General features: G+C 36.0%; 1 protein-coding gene across 1 annotated transcript; it reads right to left on the bottom strand.

Annotated features, from left to right (window-relative positions):
* Positions 1-651: 651 nt before the first annotated feature.
* Positions 652-19,834, bottom strand: LOC131164485 (phospholipid:diacylglycerol acyltransferase 1-like). The gene is made up of 7 exons (XM_058121708.1): positions 19,213-19,834; positions 10,875-11,097; positions 10,440-10,723; positions 9,014-9,341; positions 5,458-5,717; positions 1,335-1,827; positions 652-1,036 (listed from the first exon to the last, which is right to left on the bottom strand). Exons 1-6 carry the CDS (start codon positions 19,671-19,673, stop codon positions 1,344-1,346), a joined length of 2,040 nt encoding a protein of 679 aa, XP_057977691.1. The 5' UTR covers positions 19,674-19,834; the 3' UTR covers positions 652-1,036; positions 1,335-1,343.
* Between the last annotated feature and the right edge of the window lie 1,965 nt (positions 19,835-21,799).

A 21,799-nucleotide genomic window follows, 5' to 3' on the forward strand; every position in this document is an offset into this window, starting at 1 on the left:
CACTAATCTTAATAAAAATGAAACCAACACAAGATATCAAAGTGTCTGACTTTTAAGGCTTACAATTGATTGCATGATGGAAGGAGAATACAAATCAAAGCAAAAATAACAAGGGCAATTAGACTTGTACATCTCCCACTTTAGAATATCATTCTCATTTTCCATTATTTCATGAAATAAAACAAAAGTTGATTCAAGTCTCAACCAACCTTCCACAACATTGAGTTATGACTCATATCCAGAGGATATCTACTTGAAGAATGTTACAAATGGAAGATCTTAAGGGCCTGTAGAGCCCTTGAGCCTTCCATGTGCAAGACCTCCTTGTTTATTTAAATTATTTTAAATGGAGGTGCCAGAGGAGAGAGTGTGACATACAATACAATGCCTTTGAGTCAGGACGCAATGTAACTATATATTATATGAGAGTATTTTGAGATTTTCATATGGGCTATATATACACATTGTAACCAAAAGTCAAAACCTTAAGGCAGTTTTTTGTTTGATAGTGAAATTTGCACAAGAATTTTGTGGACATAGGCACATTATCAAACTAGTAAATTTGTGTCGTTCTTTTCTTTTTTATTTTCTTTATTTTTCGTATTTTTTGCATGTGCGCACATAATCTTAGGGTGTAATCACGCAACACAATACAATAATTAATCCAATACTTCCGGGAAATGAAAGTAATACAAACATTGTTATCCATAGGTTTAAGCAGAGCAACTTAAACTTAACATGAAAATTATGATACATTAATTATATGATGATTGAATAATTTATCAGCTATGCATAGTTTCCGAATATATAATACAAGTCCAAAATAAGAACAATGATTGTTGGAGCAACAAGAGGAGCCAGAACAATAGAACATTGCAATGCTGAAACCAGCCAAGCAGCCTCCTCCACCAATTGGATACACTACAAGGAAAATGGACACATTCCACCAGCTTGTTGATATAACACATATTGAAGTTCACCTCTCTGCATAAGCCACTTATCTTCCAGAGTTTCAGCAAAGTCTCTGCAAACAAGACTGCAAAGAAAGGAAGATAACAATATCAACACACTTGTAAAATAATTTTGACAATGACTTCCACCATACAATTAAAATATGCCGGTTAGGCTGGGAATATTTATCCAATTCTGAATGTGGAGTGTGGACAAACCGACAAAGCAAAGATTCATGACCCCATGAGTGCCACAAAATGACCATATTGCTATGAATATCACACAATCCCGTATCCAAAATCAAAGTCATAAAGAGATATGTTTGTGGGTGTAATGGCATATCAATTTCAGTGTCTGAACAAAATCAAAAAACAGGTATTTACCATCTAGAATTACAGTGGTAAGTTGATCTTCTTAGACCACTTGAAGATGCCTGAGTACACCTGATCACCTCCCAAGTCTTCCCCAGTAGCACCAGCTGCTACCCTTATAATGTCCTCAATTAATGCAAAATTTCCCATTATATCAACATGAGCACCACTTTGGGCGCCTCTACCTTCTAAAAGATTGGCGGGGGGAGCATGATCATATTCCCTGATGTAAGTTTGAATGCCTGAAGGGTTGAATCTGGTTTTCCCACGCCAACCTTTAGCACACATGAAGCCTGCACTTAAAACAGGCACGGTCTCATCACCATCAACATTGAAAACTCCATCTTTCAAACATGAATCTTCATTTCTATCCTCTGCTGATGTATCAATCTGAAATGGAATGTAGCACTCGGCAGCAGGACTTAACTTGTAAATATATGCTCTTTCAGTTGGGATGCCAACTCCATACATAGAATAGATCTCCATGTCAGGAGCATTTGGTAATCTACCAAAAAAAAAAAAGACAGCCATTACAATTTATAAAGCATTTCCGCCTCGCCTCAACAAACATTGACCAAAAATAAGAAAATTTCATTACGCACAGCCAATGTCATGATCTTAAATTTCCATGAAATTTTCCTTCAAACTTTTCACTTTTTACCACCTTCAAAATTGAAGCACTGGTCAATTCCCATCTTGCAAACTTCCATTACTTATTTCATGGATCAACTGAAATTTATCAAAATCTCAAATGAATCAAAATTTGACCATGAAAAAAAATTTTCTTTAAATTGAAAATTTAGACTCAAAACCCTCCAAATTGAAATTTCCATTGTAATTGATGGTGAATAAAATATAACAAGAAGATGAAGGGTCACCTTGGTACAAGTAACTCGAGTGTTTAAGGAAAGCTAATGAAAAATTAGTAACTCCTGAGTTAAAAGAAATTGAAGGAGTGGGTCTCGTAACATCCTTTAAATTAAAGGCACTTGCATTGAATACAAAAAGGATATTTCCTCTAGAAAAGGGACTCTAGAGTGTACTCTGCAGACAGTAAGACATCCTACACAATAATAAGTAAATTATGATACCAACACTTTACCTCAATACTAACTTGGTGAAAATGGCCTGGGGTCACCCAATCTTTCTTTTCCTTTTGGTTACACCTGATTGTCACAAACTGTGGATGCGGAGATCGGGTTCGATTTTTTTGTGTTAACAGTATCAATAAATCTTCTTTTGCTCTTGAATTTAAAATTAATACAAGAAAGGTAGGAATGATAGCTTTAAGACTTTTGAAATTGAATGCAGAATTAAATATAGATATTAAATTACAACATTTTATATAAGAATTTTTATGTCTAAACTGGCTGTATTTAAATAAGAATTAAAATTTAAATGATTCACAGCTTTAGTATGGTTACTTTTTAATGCACAATATATAGAACATACTCGTGATTATTCTGCTTTCTTACAATATTTTACATCAAAATCTGGAAGTATAATGTCTATTAACAGTTTCCATAGTTTCATTAAAAATAAAAATAAAAACTATATTTAACTACTAAGATTAAAACTGAAATTTTGTCAACATGGAAATTTTCATCAAAATTTCCATATTTTTAAAGCTTTGAAATATTAGTAGAAACTAAAATTTAAAACGTCGCACACAATGACATACACTAATCAACTGAGCCAATTGATTCAAAAGACATAGTAAAGCAAACAATTTGGGCAATAGAATCCAAATCCCTAAATATGCATAACGGCAAACTACATATTTGTTTGATTGGCCTAAAAAGCAAGAGTGCATGGAAGTTAAATGTGTCAAACATTCAAACTACCAATAACAGTGGTGAGGGGGGGGGGGGTGGGGGGGGAGCACAAAGGTTGATCTCTAAATGACAGTGGATGAGACTTCTAGTGTTATGGTTTAATGTAAAAATGCAACAATATTGACATATTACAAGAAAAATGATGCACATATGCTCATATTGCTTATAGGAAGAGGCATGGTTCGTCCCTTCCCTGGACCCTGCATAGACAGAGCTTCGTACACTGGGCTGCCCGGCGTACCACAGTGGAAAAAATGTTACCATAGTTCATATGTGATAATTGAACTTATTTAGACAAGTAGTGTTGTTAAGCCTAAAGGAAGGCCAATGCCAACCAAGAATCAATCGCAGTAGCCATTTGAGAGTGTGTTTTAATGTTAGAATTCCAAAGGGGGAATATTGGAGATAAGATTAAAATTGATAAACAAGAAATTAATAATAGTAGTAGATTTCGATGCCTTGATATGTCATATAAGCAGAGGAAGATATCGAAAAGGATGTAATACATAGAGTTAAAGCAAATTGGAAAATGGAGGAGTGCTTTAGGCGTGGTATGTGATCACAGAATAATCGTAAAATTAAAAGGTAAGTTTTATAGAACGACTATAAGAACATCCATGCTATATGGAGCAAAATGCTAGGCAACTAAGAAACAACATATCCAAAATGTAAAAATGGCATAAATGCAAATGTTAAGGTGGATGAGCGGTATAACTTTAAAGGATAAATTAAAGAACGAATATATTCACTATAAGGTAGGCATAGTAGTCAGTACCAATACAAGATAAGATAAGAGAGGGGGGCGACTTAGATGGTTTAAACAATTGAAACATAGGCGGGGTAGAAGTAGACCTAAAATAACTTGGAATAAGATAGCGAGAAATTATCTGATAGCTGTAAAGCTAGTTGAAGAAAATGCCCTAGATTGTGTCAATTGGAGAAAATGGATTCATATAGCCTACCCCACCCAATAGGACTTAAGGCTTGTTGTTGTTGATGATGTTTAGTCTATTAGGGATATTTTGGTAATTTAAAATTCCAACTTGCAATACTGCATTATGGGAAAGTTTTGTAGAAATGTCATATTTTTTAAAAAAATATTTAACCTCACCATACTTTCCATTCTCTCAGGGGTTCCCACTTTCATTCAGTTTCAAATTTTAGAGCAATTAAGGGTGTTTTCTTGCTTTTAAAAACCAATCCATTAAAGATTTGGAAACTTTGAATATAAAGGGGTTTGAGTCTTACTAAACCACCTTGGGAAATTATAATTGTTTTTAGAAGGCTTTTGCTTGGATTGAGTTAGTGTTAGAGATATTAAAAACAATTCTTGAGGCCTCACCTAACAGCTTAACATTTTAGGTCATACGGTTCTTTGACATGGTATTAGAACCTCTTTGATCCTCACCTTCCCCATTCCTCTAATTAAAAATTAAAGATTTAGTGAAAGATGTGGTGGGCCAAAGGTTTCTCCACTCTTCAAGCCCAATGGACTTTCACATGCAAGGACATGTTAGAGACATTAAAAACCATTCTGGAGGCCTCACCTATAGCTTAAGATTTTAGGCAAGTTGGTTGCTTGACAGTATGAACAAGTTTGACTAATGGAAAATGAAGTATTTAGTTTGACTGTTAAGCATTTAAGAATTAAGATATAAAATTGCCTAAGTCTTACCTCCTTCTCTGTAGTAATTTTACATTTCCACAATCAGCCTTTGTTTCCTTTATTTCACAAGGCTTACATTTATAACACTTAACCCTTGTTTAGTTCATCACCCAAACAAAAATCCTAATTTAGTCGCAGCACAGAAAAGTTCAGCAAGCTACTCCAATAACTCTAGGAACTTCTTACCTTCAAAACACTGTGCTAAACACTCACAAACACTAATTTTCCATTGCAAAACAGCTAGCGAGTTTAAAATTCCTACAGTTCCCGCATCACCTTTCACTGCAGAGAAGTAAAATCTGTTTTGATATGGAGATCAGGATTAAAGGTTTTCTAATCTTTACTTTTATAGCACCATATGCAATCAACGAATATATTAGAATCCTCTTATCAAGACTAATCTCAGAGTTCAATTTTCTAGTGCTCATTTCTGTAGTTTTTTGTTAACCTTTTCCGTAATAAAGAATACCACCAAGTCATAGTGATTCATATATTAGATGACTTGCGTTTTTTTTTTTTCCCCTTTTTTACTTTTTGGTTTAAAATCAATTATATTCTGAAATGAAAAAAACAAGAAGCCTTTCCAAACTAAAAGTGATAACAACCAGAATAAGCATAAAACTAAAATTCTCACCTTGTCTCCAATGGGTTTGACCAATATTTATAGTGTGCATACTTTGGATCATCTAAATTCTCAGCAATCCCATATGAAAAATGGGAACCACCCCGTGCCATCATTTTTGGAGCAACAAAATGAAGGAGATCCAAAATTGATCCAGCTGTGTAAACTTTGTATTCAGCAACAGCTTTGATGCCCCCAAACCCCATGTCATGGTACTCCGTCCACGAATCACGGCAGCTAGTATTTGCCACATTTTGACCCTTGACAGCACCCTGCAAACTAAGAGCTAAGTATGTAACTTGAACGGATTTATTTTCTTCTTTATATATAATTGGGGAAGGGGATAGTGAGGTTTGAACCCTGCTCAAATGCAGTAAGATGAATCCTTACCATTGGGATCACCCATCACCCCCCAGTTAAGTCACCACTTTACCTAAAAGCTTAGGCTATTAGATTTTGAGGCAACAATGTATATCAGTATATCAAGTTCTAACAAGAAGATACGCACACACACACACACACATATATAAACTTGAGGGTTGAAGAGAAATAGCAGTCCCATATGCAGGATCAGGCATCAGCTTGCATACTGGATGTCAGATATGGATCAGATTAGTTTATGAACAATATGATTAGTTTGTGCACCAGGCTGCCCTTTTTTTTTTAATAATATTTTCCAACCAACACTATAATATTTTCCTTCAAGTTGTAAATATATAAAACACAAAGATTGGCTCCTATCAAGCATTTCATCCTGTGTTCCATTTCCTTCATCAGATACACTAGAAATTGGAAACTCAATTTTGTCGCTACTAAGTTCTATTCAAGTCACTAAAAAATTCAGCAGTCAGCATACTCATTAAGCGTGCCAGAGAGAAGTTTTTCCCTATTTTTTGAGTAAAAGGGAAGATTGAATGCATCTCGCACGTTATCGTGCTCTAGGGGTCACTAAATCTTTCTCGCGTTGTACCCTCTAAAATCTTAATCTATAGTGTCCTCAAAGTTAAAGTTTGGCTCCTACGTCATTCCAAACAATATGATAAATTTTTTTGAACTTTTAAGCAAAATTATGGTCAATGATACTTTCTATTGTTTGCTCAACACAATTTTATTTTTAAAAGAAACTCAAGAAAATTAAAATTTCACCCAGTCTAAATTTTGTAACAAGGTTTTTGCCAATGTTTTTTTTTTTTGTTTCAATTAAAAACAAAAAGGATTTTGCCACTGAGTTCCCTTAGTTCATTATTGCACTCTTATATAAGGAAAGACCCTTCCATTTTTGTAAAGATTTAAGCTTTTAGGTAAAGTGGTAATCTAATATTTTATGAGAGCCATGGTTGCCAAAAGGTCTTGCCCGCATTTACTATTTGGTTGTTAAAAATTATCTTATTTTCTGTTATGGGCGGGCAGTGACTATTCAATAAGTTTCTTCATCATAGGTTGAAACACGGAATGCATTTGCACCATCACCATCTTCAAATAAAGTATTCTCTATGGTAGCACCAAGAACAGTGCAAAGTAGAGAAGCACCCAATACACTGGCAACTCCCATCATACAAAATGAGTTCAACTTTAGTTCTTATTGACCAATTTTATTATTTTGGTCTATTTAGAGAAAATTTATCTATTTGTCATTTTGGTCTAATTAAGGACCACGCCTAATTTATTTTTGTCTTTAAAATACTATTTGTTATTTTATTTTGATATATTTAAAATTTAAAGATCATTTGCCAATTTTTTGGGTCTAAAGACCTTTCACAATTAATTTGGTATATTTTAGAAAAAAAAAAACCATTTGTAATTTAGTTTTGGCCTATTTATTAATTTATTTTGGTCCATTTAAAGATCATTTTAAAGACTATTAATAATTTATTTTGATTGTGACTTGAAGCACAACCTGATCATCCACTACAGACCCACACAGGCTGATCACCCCCCCCCCCCCCCAAGAAAAAAAAAACAACTGCCTGTCAAATCCACACACTTGGGCTCTAATACCACTTATAGAATAGAGTATCTTCTACTGCACCAAAAACTAAAAGCAGAAAGAGATTGCTACTTATATCCCTTAAACTACAGCAGCCCAAGTGCCACATTTTGATTGTGACTTGACCCATACCCTGAGCCCCCGCCACACACATCGATTGTTGCCACGTCTTGGACAACATGTAACAATTACTAAATGCCTCTATAATCTTTATGCTAAGCCAAAATGAGGACCAAACTACCTTGAAATGGTAGTCAAGATCCTAGTCCAATATGGTAATCTTAAAGTTCATATAAAAGGCATTGTCACAAAAAGGATATAATTGAGGGAAGCCAACAGAAACAATCGTTCAAGATTTTTTTTTTTTCATTTTAAAAGATATCAATGACGGCCCTGTCCTCCCAAATTCTAATAATAAAGCATACTGGAATGCCAGTGAAAATTTTTCAAATTATTGCCCATGACAAGAAAATCAGCACAATTGACTTCTGTTTAACAGAATCAACTCCTCCATCCACTAGAAGCTAACCATGCACTCCCCCCCCCCCCCCTCTTTCCCACACAAAAAAAAAAAAAAAAGATGATGCAGGATTTTCATAAACACCATTACTTATGGAGTTGGGAGCAGGACAATCGGAAAACGGTGATGAGAATTAGGTTGGGCAACAGTTTGGGCTTGGGGGATAGGCCTGTTGTGAGTTAAAGGTTGGATTTTGAGCAATCTATTCCACTGGCAGCACTGCATTAGAGAAAACAGGAAATATAGAAAGAAGAAGGCAAGAGAAACATAAATCGGCCAAGGCAATCAAACCAGAGTCCCAAAGATCACACTTGGAAAAGAAGGCAATCACACCTTCTAAGAAAGGCATGAAGCTAGAAGCCTGGAAATGCTCTCACTCATTTCACTGCTTCAAAAGAGAACCATAAGCCCTTTTATATAGTTTTTTATTTGGTGACTTGGTGGCAAAGCAAACTATGTGATCAAGAAGTCAATCAAGACTTCGACTCACCTGGAACTTTCACTCATTAAAAACAGCCCAAATTAAAACAAAAACCCATGAGCAGAATCCAGTAACTTTGCCCCAGTACTACGGGCCTTTATGCAAAACTATACCAAATGAGCTTCTAACTTTAAAAATAAAAATTTAACCAAGAAAAAAAGCAAAATATTTGGTCTCCTTTGGCAAGATCCTACTATGAAACTTATCAGATAAAAATATTTTCCATATAATCTGGTTTTTCCCCTCATAATATTTCCCAAATCTTCCTATCATGTAATTTGCATCACATCTTCAACAAGCTCCCAAAGAGCCCATGAGTAAGGAAACAACAAAATACAAAGGCTAATAGGTACCTAAAAATGGAAAAGAGGAAAAGAGAAAGCAAAAGATAGATGGATAATACCAAATCCTAACAAAAAAAAAAAACAATATTACCATTTGACTTAATCTATTTTGAACATAAACTAATACGTGAAAAACTTATGATCCTCCTTATTTTCTAATCCACAGAAACGTTCCACATCACTGGATTCAATGAAACAATCAAACAAGTAACAATGCATAAAATCAGAATACTTACCCTGAAGTCAATTCTCTCAATCTCAGACGAATGTGCCTCTGCCACGTCCTTCCCAAATGATATAATCCTTCCATAATTAACTGTTTTTGATTGGGAGATCATTCTTCCAGTCTCATTTTGCGCTTCAATCTGGTTATCATTATTTCTTAGCTTTTTCTTGCTGGGAGCAGAACATTCTTCTGGTGACCAGTCAAGACCACCCCAAATAGTGTCCCCACCTTTTGGTATCATTGACATGGTAGAATCCCATGTGCGGATCATCTTCATTGCATGTTGCAATGTTTGAAGATGAAATGGATCTTTGTCCAAAACAGCTGGTGCAATAGCCCTGCATTCAGCATTTTTTAGAAATTTGTCATGCACAAACAACATATAAGTAAGATATGTGTGAATCAATGATTGGAAGTAATGATACCCTGGAAAAAAAACAAAGAAGCCCCTACCTGGTCAACATAAGAACATTTATATGAAGACACATATTTGTGTCTCAACAAACAAAAAATAATATCAGAGATTTTGAAATGTTGCTTCCACTGCCCCCTCTCACACGTCTCCCCCCCCCCCCCCAGGGGTGCCCCCAAAAAAATAATAATAATAACAATAATAATAGTAATTATAATAATTGCTGTAAATATGAATACTGGTTCAAGAAAAGGAACAGAAGTGAGTAAAAGATACGAGTAAGAATGAAATAGAAGTTCATCGCATCATGGCCTGTTACTTTCTGATTTTTCTGCCGACTAGCTGCAGTGGATCATTTCCTGTATTGCCAGTTTGGCACTTAAATATTAATATTTCATTTCACAATCATAATGTATACTTTTCGCTAATCAAGCGGAAAAACCTTCAAATAATGCATAACTAATACTCAATACTAATAAAGCACCTTTCCTGAATTGCCATTTTTTAGGGGAAAAAAATTCAGAAATACGTCCTTTGTGTGGAACCAAGAGCATCCCCCAACATACTTGTACTGGAAAACCTAAAGAATACTTTCAAAATGAATTATGAGAAGGAAGATAGCTTCCAAATGCATATAATGACAGCATGTCAGGATCATTCTGACAGAGCAGACAAATTATAAGATTAACATGATGGGGAGAAAAGCAAACTAGTTTAGCTTTTTCCATTTTACAGGCATTGGTTATGGGAGTCATCAGAAAAAAGTGCAACAGTCATATTGTAGCCACAGTACACTTATTTCCATTGCAGAGTAAATTTTGATTATTGAAAAAAGAAAAGAGAAAAGAGAAAAGAGTCTTAAGTTGACTGTTGTTATCTACTTGGAAAATCTGGATAAGAAAGACTTCAGAAACATCAATTTGCATCATCAGTTTTCATGAAACTAAAAGCAGCACAAAGTAAGCTGTTAAAAGATAATTGCATGTTTACTATTTAAATCAGAGGAGGCAAACTAGAAAAGTACCTCACCACTGCAATATCCTTGGCTTCAGCAGAGAAAAGCCCAGAGACAGCTTTAGGAACACCTAAAAATGGTCCACCAATGTTCATCACAGCCTTTATATGCTTAGCACACCAATCAGGTCCACCCCCACCACCCATTGGAGCTGGCGCCTCAACCCACTTCATAAAATGCAGAAAATACAGAACACCCATTGAATGTGGAATAATAACCGCCTTTCTCCCTCCATTAGTAGCAACCATTGATTCTATGTTACTTTTTATCCGGCTTAATGTTTGGTCCCGCACCTAATCAATTCAGTTCAGCACAGAAATATTAAAACCAAATAAAGTAAATCACAAAGGGTCAGTACAAAGAGAATTGGTGCTCTCTCAATGAAATTGCAGAGATATTGAATGGCAGCAAAAGAGATGTCTTACTAAAAGTTCAAAATGGTACCTCAGTATTCTGAAATGAGAGCCTCCAATCATATGCAGCCATATACATGGATTTCTCCTCATAACCAATGTTAGCCAAGTTAACAATCAGAACTGCCCAAACAAAATAGCCAGCAGTAAAGTAATCTGCAGCTACTAGTCCACTGACAGGTCTGACACGTATACCTGGAGGATCCAATCCAGTTTCATTGTCCAGAGACATGTGCTCTGCCCAGCAGGATGGTCTGCAAAAAATAAAACAAACAAGGGGAAAGACACACTAAATATTCCACTAGGTCGCAGAAGTCAAATGTAAGCCTCAAGAAACTAGAAAGAAGAATTTAACACAAACAATGCCAGCACAATATAAGAAACAATAAGCACTATCCATGGCAGGTCCTATAGTACATAGGGACATAATTATAAACAAAGTTTTTTTTTCTCCTGTTTTGACAGCTTAAAGGGTCCGAGGACAAATGACCATGCACCTTAAAGCTATGATTAGCTGATAATTTTCTATGAACCCAGAAGTAGCATTCTACATATTGATGTCAAAGTATTGTGTGAATGGCCGAATAGTTTGGCCTTGAGTTTTGTATATTATATAATATATATAGACTTTATAAGAATGATATACATGGAAAGCAAACTAGAAGTAGCATTCTACATATTGATGTCAAAGTATTGTGTGAATGACCGAATAGTTTGGCCTTGAGTTTTGTATATTATATAATATATATAGACTTTATAAGAATGCTATACATGGAAAGCAAATAAGTTCCAGCATGATTCTAGCCCTATACATGTAAACTATAATCTGTCAAAAATATATGCTAACTATACAGAATAATGAATGGAGAAATAAGGAAATAATTGTGGGCTGAAATAAGGAAAGTAAATGTGGACAGCAAGGCTGAAAGAAGTGTGGACAGAAAGGCTTTTGCTGTTTGCTGTTCCGTTGACAGCCCCCCCCCCCCCCCCTCTTCAAATTGATGCGGGTAGATCAACAAGCATCAATTTGCTACTTAGGTAGCAATGTCGATGACGAGTGAGAACCTTGGTGAAGATGTAAGCAATTTGTAATTCAGTGGAACTATGTGGAAGAGTGATAACACGAGCTTCAAATGCTTCACGGATAGAGTGACAATCGACTTCAATATGCTTTGTGCGCTCATGATAGACAGGATTGGCCGTGATCTAGATAGCACTCGTATTATCGGCATGTAGAGGTGTAGGATCGGTCTTAGAAAAATCTAGCTCAACAAGCAAACCTGGAAGCCAAATAATTTCAAAACAAGCAAGAGACATTGCCCTGTATTCAGATTCCATCAATGACTTGGAAACTCTATCTTGCTTCTTACTCTTCCAAGAGATCAATGCATCACCTAAGAACACACACCAACCAGTGATGGAGCGACGTGTATCCGCACAACCAGCCCCATCAGCATCGCTATAAGCAGCAAGGTGAGTAGAATTTCCTGCAGGGAAGAATAAACCACAGGCAGAAGTGCCCTGAACATTGCGTGTGATCCTACAAACAGCAGCCAAATGAAGATGACGAGGAATCTGAAAAAACTGGCTGATTTGCTGTACAGCGAAATAAATGTCCGTTCTAGTAATGGTGAGATAAACAAGGCTCCCCACCAACTTCCAGTATAAACTGGGAGCAGCAAGTCACCCTCCTCTTTGCAAAGCTTGACATTTAATTCCATGGAAGACCAAGAAAATATATGAGAGACCCAAGATCTTTAATATGAAAGGACTCAGAGAGATGAGTCTTGAGCTAAGCAAGTAAAGGAAAATTGGAACCAGTGATCACAATATCATCAACGTAAACCAAAAGAACAACAATACCCATGTTTGATTTCTGAAGAAACAATGAAGTGTCATACTTGCTCTGCTTGAATGAAAATTGTAATAAAGTGGTGCGGAATTTATCAAACCAAGCCCTCGAAGCTTGTTTGAGACCATAAAGAGAGCGACGAAGCTTACACACATATGAAGTCGGAGAGGGAAACAAGCCCGGGGGTGGCTTCATATAAATACACTCTTTAAGATCCCCGTGAAGAAAAGCATTCCTAACATCCATCTGATAAGTGGCCAAACACTGAAAGTAGCAATAGCCAGCATCGTACAAACGGTAGTCATCTTAGCCACAGGAGCAAAGGTCTCTTCATAATTGACACCATATTCCTAATTATTCCCATGTCCTTCAATATTTGGAGCATAACTTTTATTAGAGAACTCCAAAAAGGGTGATCTTGGTATTGACAGAAAGCTAAGAAAAAATCCCATAATTTTCATGCTGAAAATTTTCACAGATGAGAAAGTATCAATAGAGAAAATCTCACATCAAGGCGGCGGCACAAAAGGAGGGGATTTGGAGAATCTTGTTTTAGGGAGATAAGAAGGGCAGCCACACAAAGCACTGCACGGAATAGGAGAGAACTACACGAAATAATTAGCGTTTTTTCTCCCTTTTCTCAATGTTTTTCCTTCCCAAATATGTGATGTTTAATCTCTTGATGAACAGCTAATTTCATTGTACCCAAATCCGAATGAAGCCTAAATTGGTTCAATCCTAAACTGTTTCTCCATTCAATAAAAATTGATACATTTATTGTTTAAATTGAATGTCTTGGCATGACTTTGATTTCTTGACTAGTTAGGTTATTTTATTCTTTGTGTTTACCAGAAGTTTAACAAAGAATCATTATAAACTAATTAGGTTGTTCTATCCTTTATATTTACCAAGAGGTCTAATAAAGAATTATTGCAATTCATAACATGACGCCTAGATATTCATGCCTTTAGTATCTTGAATGAACTTTAATGTCATATATTCCATAATACTAGATTAGCCTTTAGGTATTATGTGTTAGATTATAGAATGGGTAAACTATTGGGATTGACTAATTAGGTGGATTCTAGGATTTGGGAGCACATTTATATATTGTTTGTTATTAATTTTACTTGCTTTCATTATTTACCGCTTATTTTAAATTAAGGAAAAATTCAAAATACTTAGACTAGCATTAGGTAATTGGCCCATAAAAATTGTCCTCTTGAAGTTTCCGTCAAGTCTCTGTGGGATCGACCTCGTAACCCCTAGTCTACTCTAGATTTGTGCACTTGCGAGTTAAAACACATTCAAAATTCAACAACAATTGGCCTCTAGAGCGGCAATTTCTTCCTGCATAGCTTGTCGCCAACAATCATGCTTGGCAGCGTGTGAGTAGGATGTGGGAATATCTAAATTGGACAATGCAGCAATAAGAGCTAAAACAAAATTTCCAGAACTGGAAGAGGGAAACCCATACCTTTCCGGGGGTATAGACACTCGAGGAGAGCGACGTACCAAAGGTCTGGAGGTGCTGCAACTGACTGAATCTGGAGCATGGTAGGATCAGATATCGAATGAGCCACCGGAAGAGACTGTGGGTGGGAGCATTGCATATACACAATACCTAGTTTAAAATGAGAACTAACTTGATGAGGATCCGAGAACTGCTCCTCAAAGGAGGGGAGAATCACAGTAGAAGTGGAGGACACAGAGGACACAGGAAAGAAATGTTGATTTTCAAAGAAAATAACATTCCTAGAAATGCGTGTACAATGTAATGTAGGATCATAGAAAACAAATCCCTTTTGACACACATTATATCCCAAGAATGCACATCAAACAGATTGAGCAGATAATTTATGTCGCTCATGAGGAGGTAAATGAACAAAACATACACGACCAAAGGTACGGAGGTTATCGTAACTAGGTTGCTTAGCAAATAAACGGAAATAGGCAGACTCCATGAGTAGGACTTGAGAAGGTAAACAATTAATCAAGCAAGTAGCAGTTTTCAGAGCCTTAACCCAAAACATGGATGGAACAGAGGATTCCAGCAAGAGAGTGCGTACTACATCTAGGAGATGACGATTTTTGCGTTCGGCTACTCCATTATGTTGGGGGTAGCGGGACATGACCATTGATGAATAATACCTTTAGAGGCCAAAAATGCCTAAAACTCAATAGACAAATATTCACCACAGGTATATGTGCGTAATGTCTTAATAGAAGCAAAAAATTGATTGTCAATATACGCTCAAAACTCAGTGAAAGTACGAAAAACCTTAGATTTAGAGCGAAGAAAGTAGACCCAAGTAAATATGCTATGATCATCCATGAAAGTCGCATAGTATTTAAATTTTTCATGTGAACTAACCGAGGAGGTCCCCAAGCATCACTATGGATAAGATCAAAACACTAAGAAGCTCTACTAGTATGCAAAGAGAAGGGAAGATTTTTTTCTTTTACCAAGTTTGCAAGAAGCACACTCAAGAGATAGAGAAGAACATTCTTTATTACCAAGTAAACCAGAGTTCAATACATGAGATAAGATCTAAATATTAGGATGGCCTAAACGACGATGTCATCTAAAACATTATTACAAGAAAAAGACTTAAAAGAAGAAACTAGAGAAAGTGTTGGAATAGGCAAAAGTAGTGGAAACAAGCGCCCCACTTTAGGTCCCTTCACGATCAGCTCCCCCGTTACCTGGTCCTGCACAACACAACCATCACCAAAAAAATTAACAACACAATTGTTATCAACTAATTGACCAACAAAAATAAGATTCGTGGAAAGCTGAGGAGCAAGAAACACAAAAGTGAACTTAAAATAGGCATCCCCGACAGCAACTATTGGCAAAGAACTGTCATTGAAAATTTGAATAGCAGATTGACCAGCGTAGGGCCGAACATGACACAGAGTAGTGGGATTATTCGTCATGTGATTAGAGGCACCCGAGTTCACGTACCAGAGTTTAGTAGAATTGTTACCTTGGAGCCCAATTGCTGATAATGCCGAATTTAGCATCTATTGCACCATTTTGGGCGTGCAGTAATTCGTTGCAGGAGGTGCAGGAACAGAGGAGTCACCTAAAGAAGAGCTAGGGGCCACAAAAGTCACTGTGGGGGGTACAATAACAAAAGTCTGAAATGCCTAGGCCTAACGATTCTGAGAGCGGATACAAAAGTCTTTGATAATGTGACCCTTCTTCTTGCAATAAGAGCAGTATTTCTTGGAACAATTAGCAGCGATATGCTCAAATTCATTGCAGCAAAAACACTGCAAGGTGCTAGAATGCGCAAGCAGTCCTTGTCCTTAAGCAGCATAAGCCACAAGGACGAACCTTGAACTACCATGAGATTGTGTCAGAGTAACTTGAGTACTAAGTCGTTGTTCTTCACAAAGTAACTCATCAAAACAAACATCAAGAAAAGGAACAAGAGAGCGATTCAGCAGAGAAGAGCGAACAAATTCATACTCGGGGCGGAGTTTCATAAGAAACTAATCACGACGACTAGTCTCATGAAGACATTGAATAATGGAAAGAGAGGCAACAGGAACATCCATAGTAACCAGATTAGAATATTCGGTCCAAAGAGTCAGAAAAGCTGAATAATAGTCTTGGATGGAACGATTGTCATGTTGATACATGGCAATCGCATGCTCTAACTAAAAACGACGGGCACTGTTATCTTGATGATATATTGTTTTTAAGTAAATTCACATGGATTGAGTAATGCGATAAGGCCGCAAGTTGGGGACAATATATGGCTCAATCGAGTCAAGAAGCCAAGACATAATCGAGCATCAAGCACATCCCATGAAGGACAAGCCGTTGAACCCTTGGATTTAGTAGGATTGGGTACACAATTCCTGCCATCAATATGACCCTAAAGATCTTTTCCCTCAAAGAAAAGTTCAAATTGAAAAGCCCATGTAGAATAATTGTTGCCCGTAAACTTGGCACACACAGGCGCGGAGACCATGCTAAATAAAGAAGAAAGTCGAGAAGCCCAAAAAAAAAACAAACTGTGCGGAAAGAAAAATACTACCAGAAAATCGAGAAGCCCAAAAATAAATCAACCCAGGTACAAAGAAAACCAATATCAACCTGCCTGCACTAAAAAAAAATCGTGAACCAAGAAAAGAAAACCAAGATCAACCTGCCTACACTAAAAATAAATCATGAACCAAAAAATTCTAGAAGAGAATAGACCCACAACAGCCATAGAAACAAGAGACACCTCTGAAACGGAGAAGACAAAAAAAAAATTTGAGGGAAAAAAAATTAGCAGTCGGTTGGCTCTGATACCATGTCAAAGTATTGTGTGAATGGCCAAATAGTTTGGCCTTGAATTCTATATATTATATATAGACTTTACAAGAATGCTATATATGGAAAGTAAATAAGTTCCAACATGATTCTAGCTCTATACATGTAAACTATAATCTGTCAAGCCCTACACATATAAACTATAATCTGTCAAAAATATATGCTAACTGTATAGAATAATAAATGGAGAAATAAGGAAATAATTGTGGACTGAAATAAGGAAAGAAGTGTGGACAGCAAGGCTGAAAGAAGTTTGGACAGCAAGGCTTTTGCTGTTTTCTGTTCCGTTGACAATTGAAATGTGGCTTATATTCGGAGGGTATTGTCACTTGAACTCTGTAAGTAGGGGAAAGTTTCAGAGAAGGACGGTAGGCCCCAAGTGCACTGTATTTGCACAGTTATTGTTTGGGGTTATATGTGGTTATATAAACACAAACATATATACTATAGATAAGGGTTGAAAACCCTAAGGATTGTTCTCAAGCAATATGCCAATATCCCAGGCAGTCTCACAACACAACATACATACGAGCATCAGATGCAGAAATTGATAAAAATATTGACATAAGAACTACATTATGCATTTATTGCTTTTAGTGAACACGCTGTGAAATCAAAGCATGTGTTTACACACTTGTCTATGTCTCTGTCTCAGTTCGCATGGACAACCATAAAATTTTGTTTCTTCGGGAATAACTAACAAGCGTTACAGTTGCTATCATCATTTCACGAGTTTTTAGTGTCTCATTATGTGCGATTTTCTTTTTTGTTTCACTTTTTTTTTTGTGTAACCTTGAGCATAATCCCTTCATAATCTACTTTACTTATTATAGGGCAGAAATTGAAAATTTTGGTTTCTGGTTGCGGGCCAGTGTTTTTGCAATGGTTTGAATTTTTTATGCACCTAGTAGCTTATATGTTATGAAATAGTAAAAGACTCGGTAATCTCCAAGTGAATGTCATAAGGAAGCTGGAAAATCTTTGCTAAAATAAGTAGCTTACATCAAAGGTGACAGGCTGTTGCTTCAAAATGATTATTTAATGAAGCAACCAATTCCTTTTAAGTAGAGACCCAAATTTGACTCATTTTGCTCAATTTAATATTTCAAACAATTTGTAGTATCTTAGTGTTTTGCAATTCTTGCGGAGCATCTAATTCTCAATTTGTTAATCCTTCCCCCAAAAACATGGCAGGCTAATTCTTAATTTTCTAGTTTTGAATCGACACAATATTAAACTAACATGAGCCTTGCTCATTACCAACTCTACTTTAGATGTTATCATCTAATCTGAACAGGTCAAGCTGGTGGAGGAGACAATTTCAAATCTCTAAGCACACAACTTAATAACAAGTATAAATCTGCCAACAGATTCTAGAACACCATACCCGCATCCTAATCCCATGATAAGGCAAACCAGTCAGGAGACTTGCTTGTTATAGAAGTTCAAATTGAAAATGGAATTTTTCACTTTCTGCAGTCACATGCATGTTAGAATAGGAGAGACATTAAACTGAAAATTGTTAAGGAAATGGCTTCAAGGCATGTTTCAGTATCACAATCCTCAAAGTTAAATTTGTCCACATGAAACAGAATTGCTTATGGATTGGGAAAACTGCGAAAAACCTCCAGGATGCAACGAAGCCAGCATTAGAATCATTTTGCAGAAACAAAATCTAGCAACTGAGCACTCACTAATGATTATAAGGTTATCTAACTTCTAAGTGATTTTTGCAGCAAACTTGACAATTACCGAGGCAAGTGACAAAATTAGAATTAAATTTTCAAGATCTCTCATCGTATATAGGCAAATTTGTGTCTTTTTTGAAAGACACAATCCTGTGCGAGTTAATTAACTATCATAAATTTTAATTAATTCATAATAAAATAAAATAAGTAATTCCTAAATAAGTACGTAAATTACCACTATTTACACATGCATCTGCCATTACACAACCCAAAAAGTATATATCACAATCAACAATGCAATCCAGCTCTACATTCGACAATTGATCAAAATTTCTGGCAAGTCTCGCCCAAATCACTGAACTGCTAGTCTATTTTAGTACAATAACTCCCTTTGCACAGCATTAAGCAGAGAAATCACTTGTAAAACTACATCTAAATTGAAACATGTAAGTTAACCCTAGACAAAAAGATCAAAACTTGCAAACAACGACGACACCTTTTGTAAACTTCGCCGAATGTGCCGCCCCAGAGGCGCTTTCGGAACAGGCCGTCGGCGCAGGGGCGACCCTCCCAGAGCTCGAGCCCTCCGGTGACAATTCCGGGCACGAACACCACCGGGTGATTGGCCTTCAACCCCTCCTTCCGCAGTTTAACCCCCGGTGGATCCGGCGCCGGCCCCGTGATCGCTTCGGAGACCAGCTGCGGAAATGACGCCGGCATGGCGCTGTAGAGGAATATGACCAAGTACCAGGCCGAGCACACGCAGCCTATGAACCAACAGCAGCTGTTGACGCACGACCAGTTCTCCCTTTCTTCATCCCCCTGCTTCTTCTTCCTCTTCTTCGTGGTAGTCGGCGGGGGAGGAGTGCTCTTCTTCTTCTCGGATTCGCCATCGTCATCCGTTGTTTCGATCTCTCGCTCGGATTCTGGAGCTGCTCTACGCCTGGTTAGAGGCATTTTCGCGGGCGTAGATAGATTCGTCAATGGCGGCAAATGGGTAGCTGGGTATGGGGCGGGAGTGGAGTGCAGTGGAGGGGAATGGTTGTTGATTGGGCGTAGAGAGAGTACGGAACGTTAGGCAGTGAGGGAAAAGTTAGGAAAATGCTTTAATGTCACCTAATGACCAAAGCAGTTCTTATTTTTTTATTTATTGATCATTAATTTTTTAATTCAAAAATTCTAATATACGAATTATAAGAGTGGAAGTTATCTAGATGCTATTTGGATTAATTAGATGAACAATGCTAAGCCTATTAGAACTTTCATTTATTAGAATTTAAGTAATAAGCAAAGAAAGAGAACTCCTCTAGATTCATATAAATATAAAGTATAGATCTATCTAAGTGTCTGTTCAGTAGATGCTTTAAGATATATATTTTGAAATAATTATTATTTTTTAATTATTTTCACATATATATATATATATTGGGTTTAATTTTATCAATGTGATTGTAATGTTTCACAAACTATGATTTGGAGTCTAAATTTTTTTTTGTATTTCACAATATAATTATATGTGTAAATCAAATAAGCTTGTAAACTAAATATATGAGAATGTTTATAGGAAAAGGTGTATTATTTTAAAAAATTTTTTAGTCCATCTTATAAATTTAAAATTTATATGTGAATTTCATTATAAAAAAAAGAAAAAAAAAAAAAAACTAAGTGTTTGTTTGATTGAGAATTTTATTTGGAGAAAAGGAAGGAAAGAAACTTTAGAAAGAAATTTATTTTCCATTTCATTTTCTTTCTATATCAAATACTATTAAAAATGAAAAAATGATCTAGTATTGTTGCTACCAAAAATCAAATGGCTTTTGTGGATCGTCCTTCGACCGTGACCGCCTAAAAGGTATCAAATAATAATAACTTTGAAAACCCAAGGTGTACTCCGGGTGATTACTCCGATATCCAAGTTAGGAACCATGGAAGGCTCTAAATTGCAAAAGTAAATATGAATAACTGAGAATGAGATTTCCTTGTGACCCCCTTTTATAATAATGAATGCTACCATTTTCATAGCTTGATATTCATGTGGTACCATTATGCCTAGGGAGTTATAAGCAACTTATGAATTGTAAGTAACTCGTTCAAGTAACTTGCAAGCAGTTATGTAAGTCGTCAATTACTGCTTTCGTAACCGCGCTGAAGATTATTAATAGTTTAGCCGGAGTTACGCGACACACCTAACATTATCCAAAACTGATCTTATGACTGCTTGTCTTCATGGGCATATTTGTAAACATGGGTGTACTAATTTTAGCTTTATCAAGTATTATTACAAATTAAGAAAAATTCAATGTTAATGATGCATAGATTAATACAAAAAATAAATAAAGAAATATTGAAGAGGATTTATGCATGATAAATTGGATTTGTAGAAGAGAGATGAGCAGATTTTATGGTACTGTTAAACACCTTTCCAATAGCTTTGATGGTGTGAGAAAATGTCCAATGCAATTGAGGATTATAATATGAAAGGGAGGGTGAGGAGAGAAGCGTAAAGCAACTTCTGCACTCGTGAGGTATTTATAGATTCTCACAGCTTTGGAAACCACTTTGGTTCAACTTGGTTCAGTCTACTAAACAACCACTTTGCATCTACTTTTTCCTTGATGAGGGAGGGGATGTCATTCTTTAGTTACTATTTTACTTTTCTTGAAAGAATTTCTAATTGATAATGTCAACAGTTCTTACTTAAAAAAGTCTTTATCTTTGTGTTCAAAAGTAAAAAAATTCGAATCTTTAATTTGTGTAAATTTGGAGAAAAAAAAATATGATATAAAATTATATTAAAATCTTAACAATATCACACAAATCTAAATTCAGACCTCATAATTCAAGCTTACAAACACTACTTTAGCCTTGAAACGTATTGTCTGAACTTCAGTTAGGGTCTCAGATACACTTGTAGATAAAATGATCCAAATCCAATTCATTTGAAAAGTTCTTACTAGTCATAGAAGTTTGTACTACAGTACAAAAATTCAGTCTCATGACAATCAAATTATACATATTTAAACTTTTTTGAGGTCAACTATAAATAATTTTTATAGTTACAAATCATAAATTCAAGACATTAA

Source organism: Malania oleifera, chromosome 9 (assembly GCF_029873635.1).
Source record: "Malania oleifera isolate guangnan ecotype guangnan chromosome 9, ASM2987363v1, whole genome shotgun sequence".
Lineage (NCBI taxonomy): Eukaryota > Viridiplantae > Streptophyta > Magnoliopsida > Santalales > Ximeniaceae > Malania > Malania oleifera.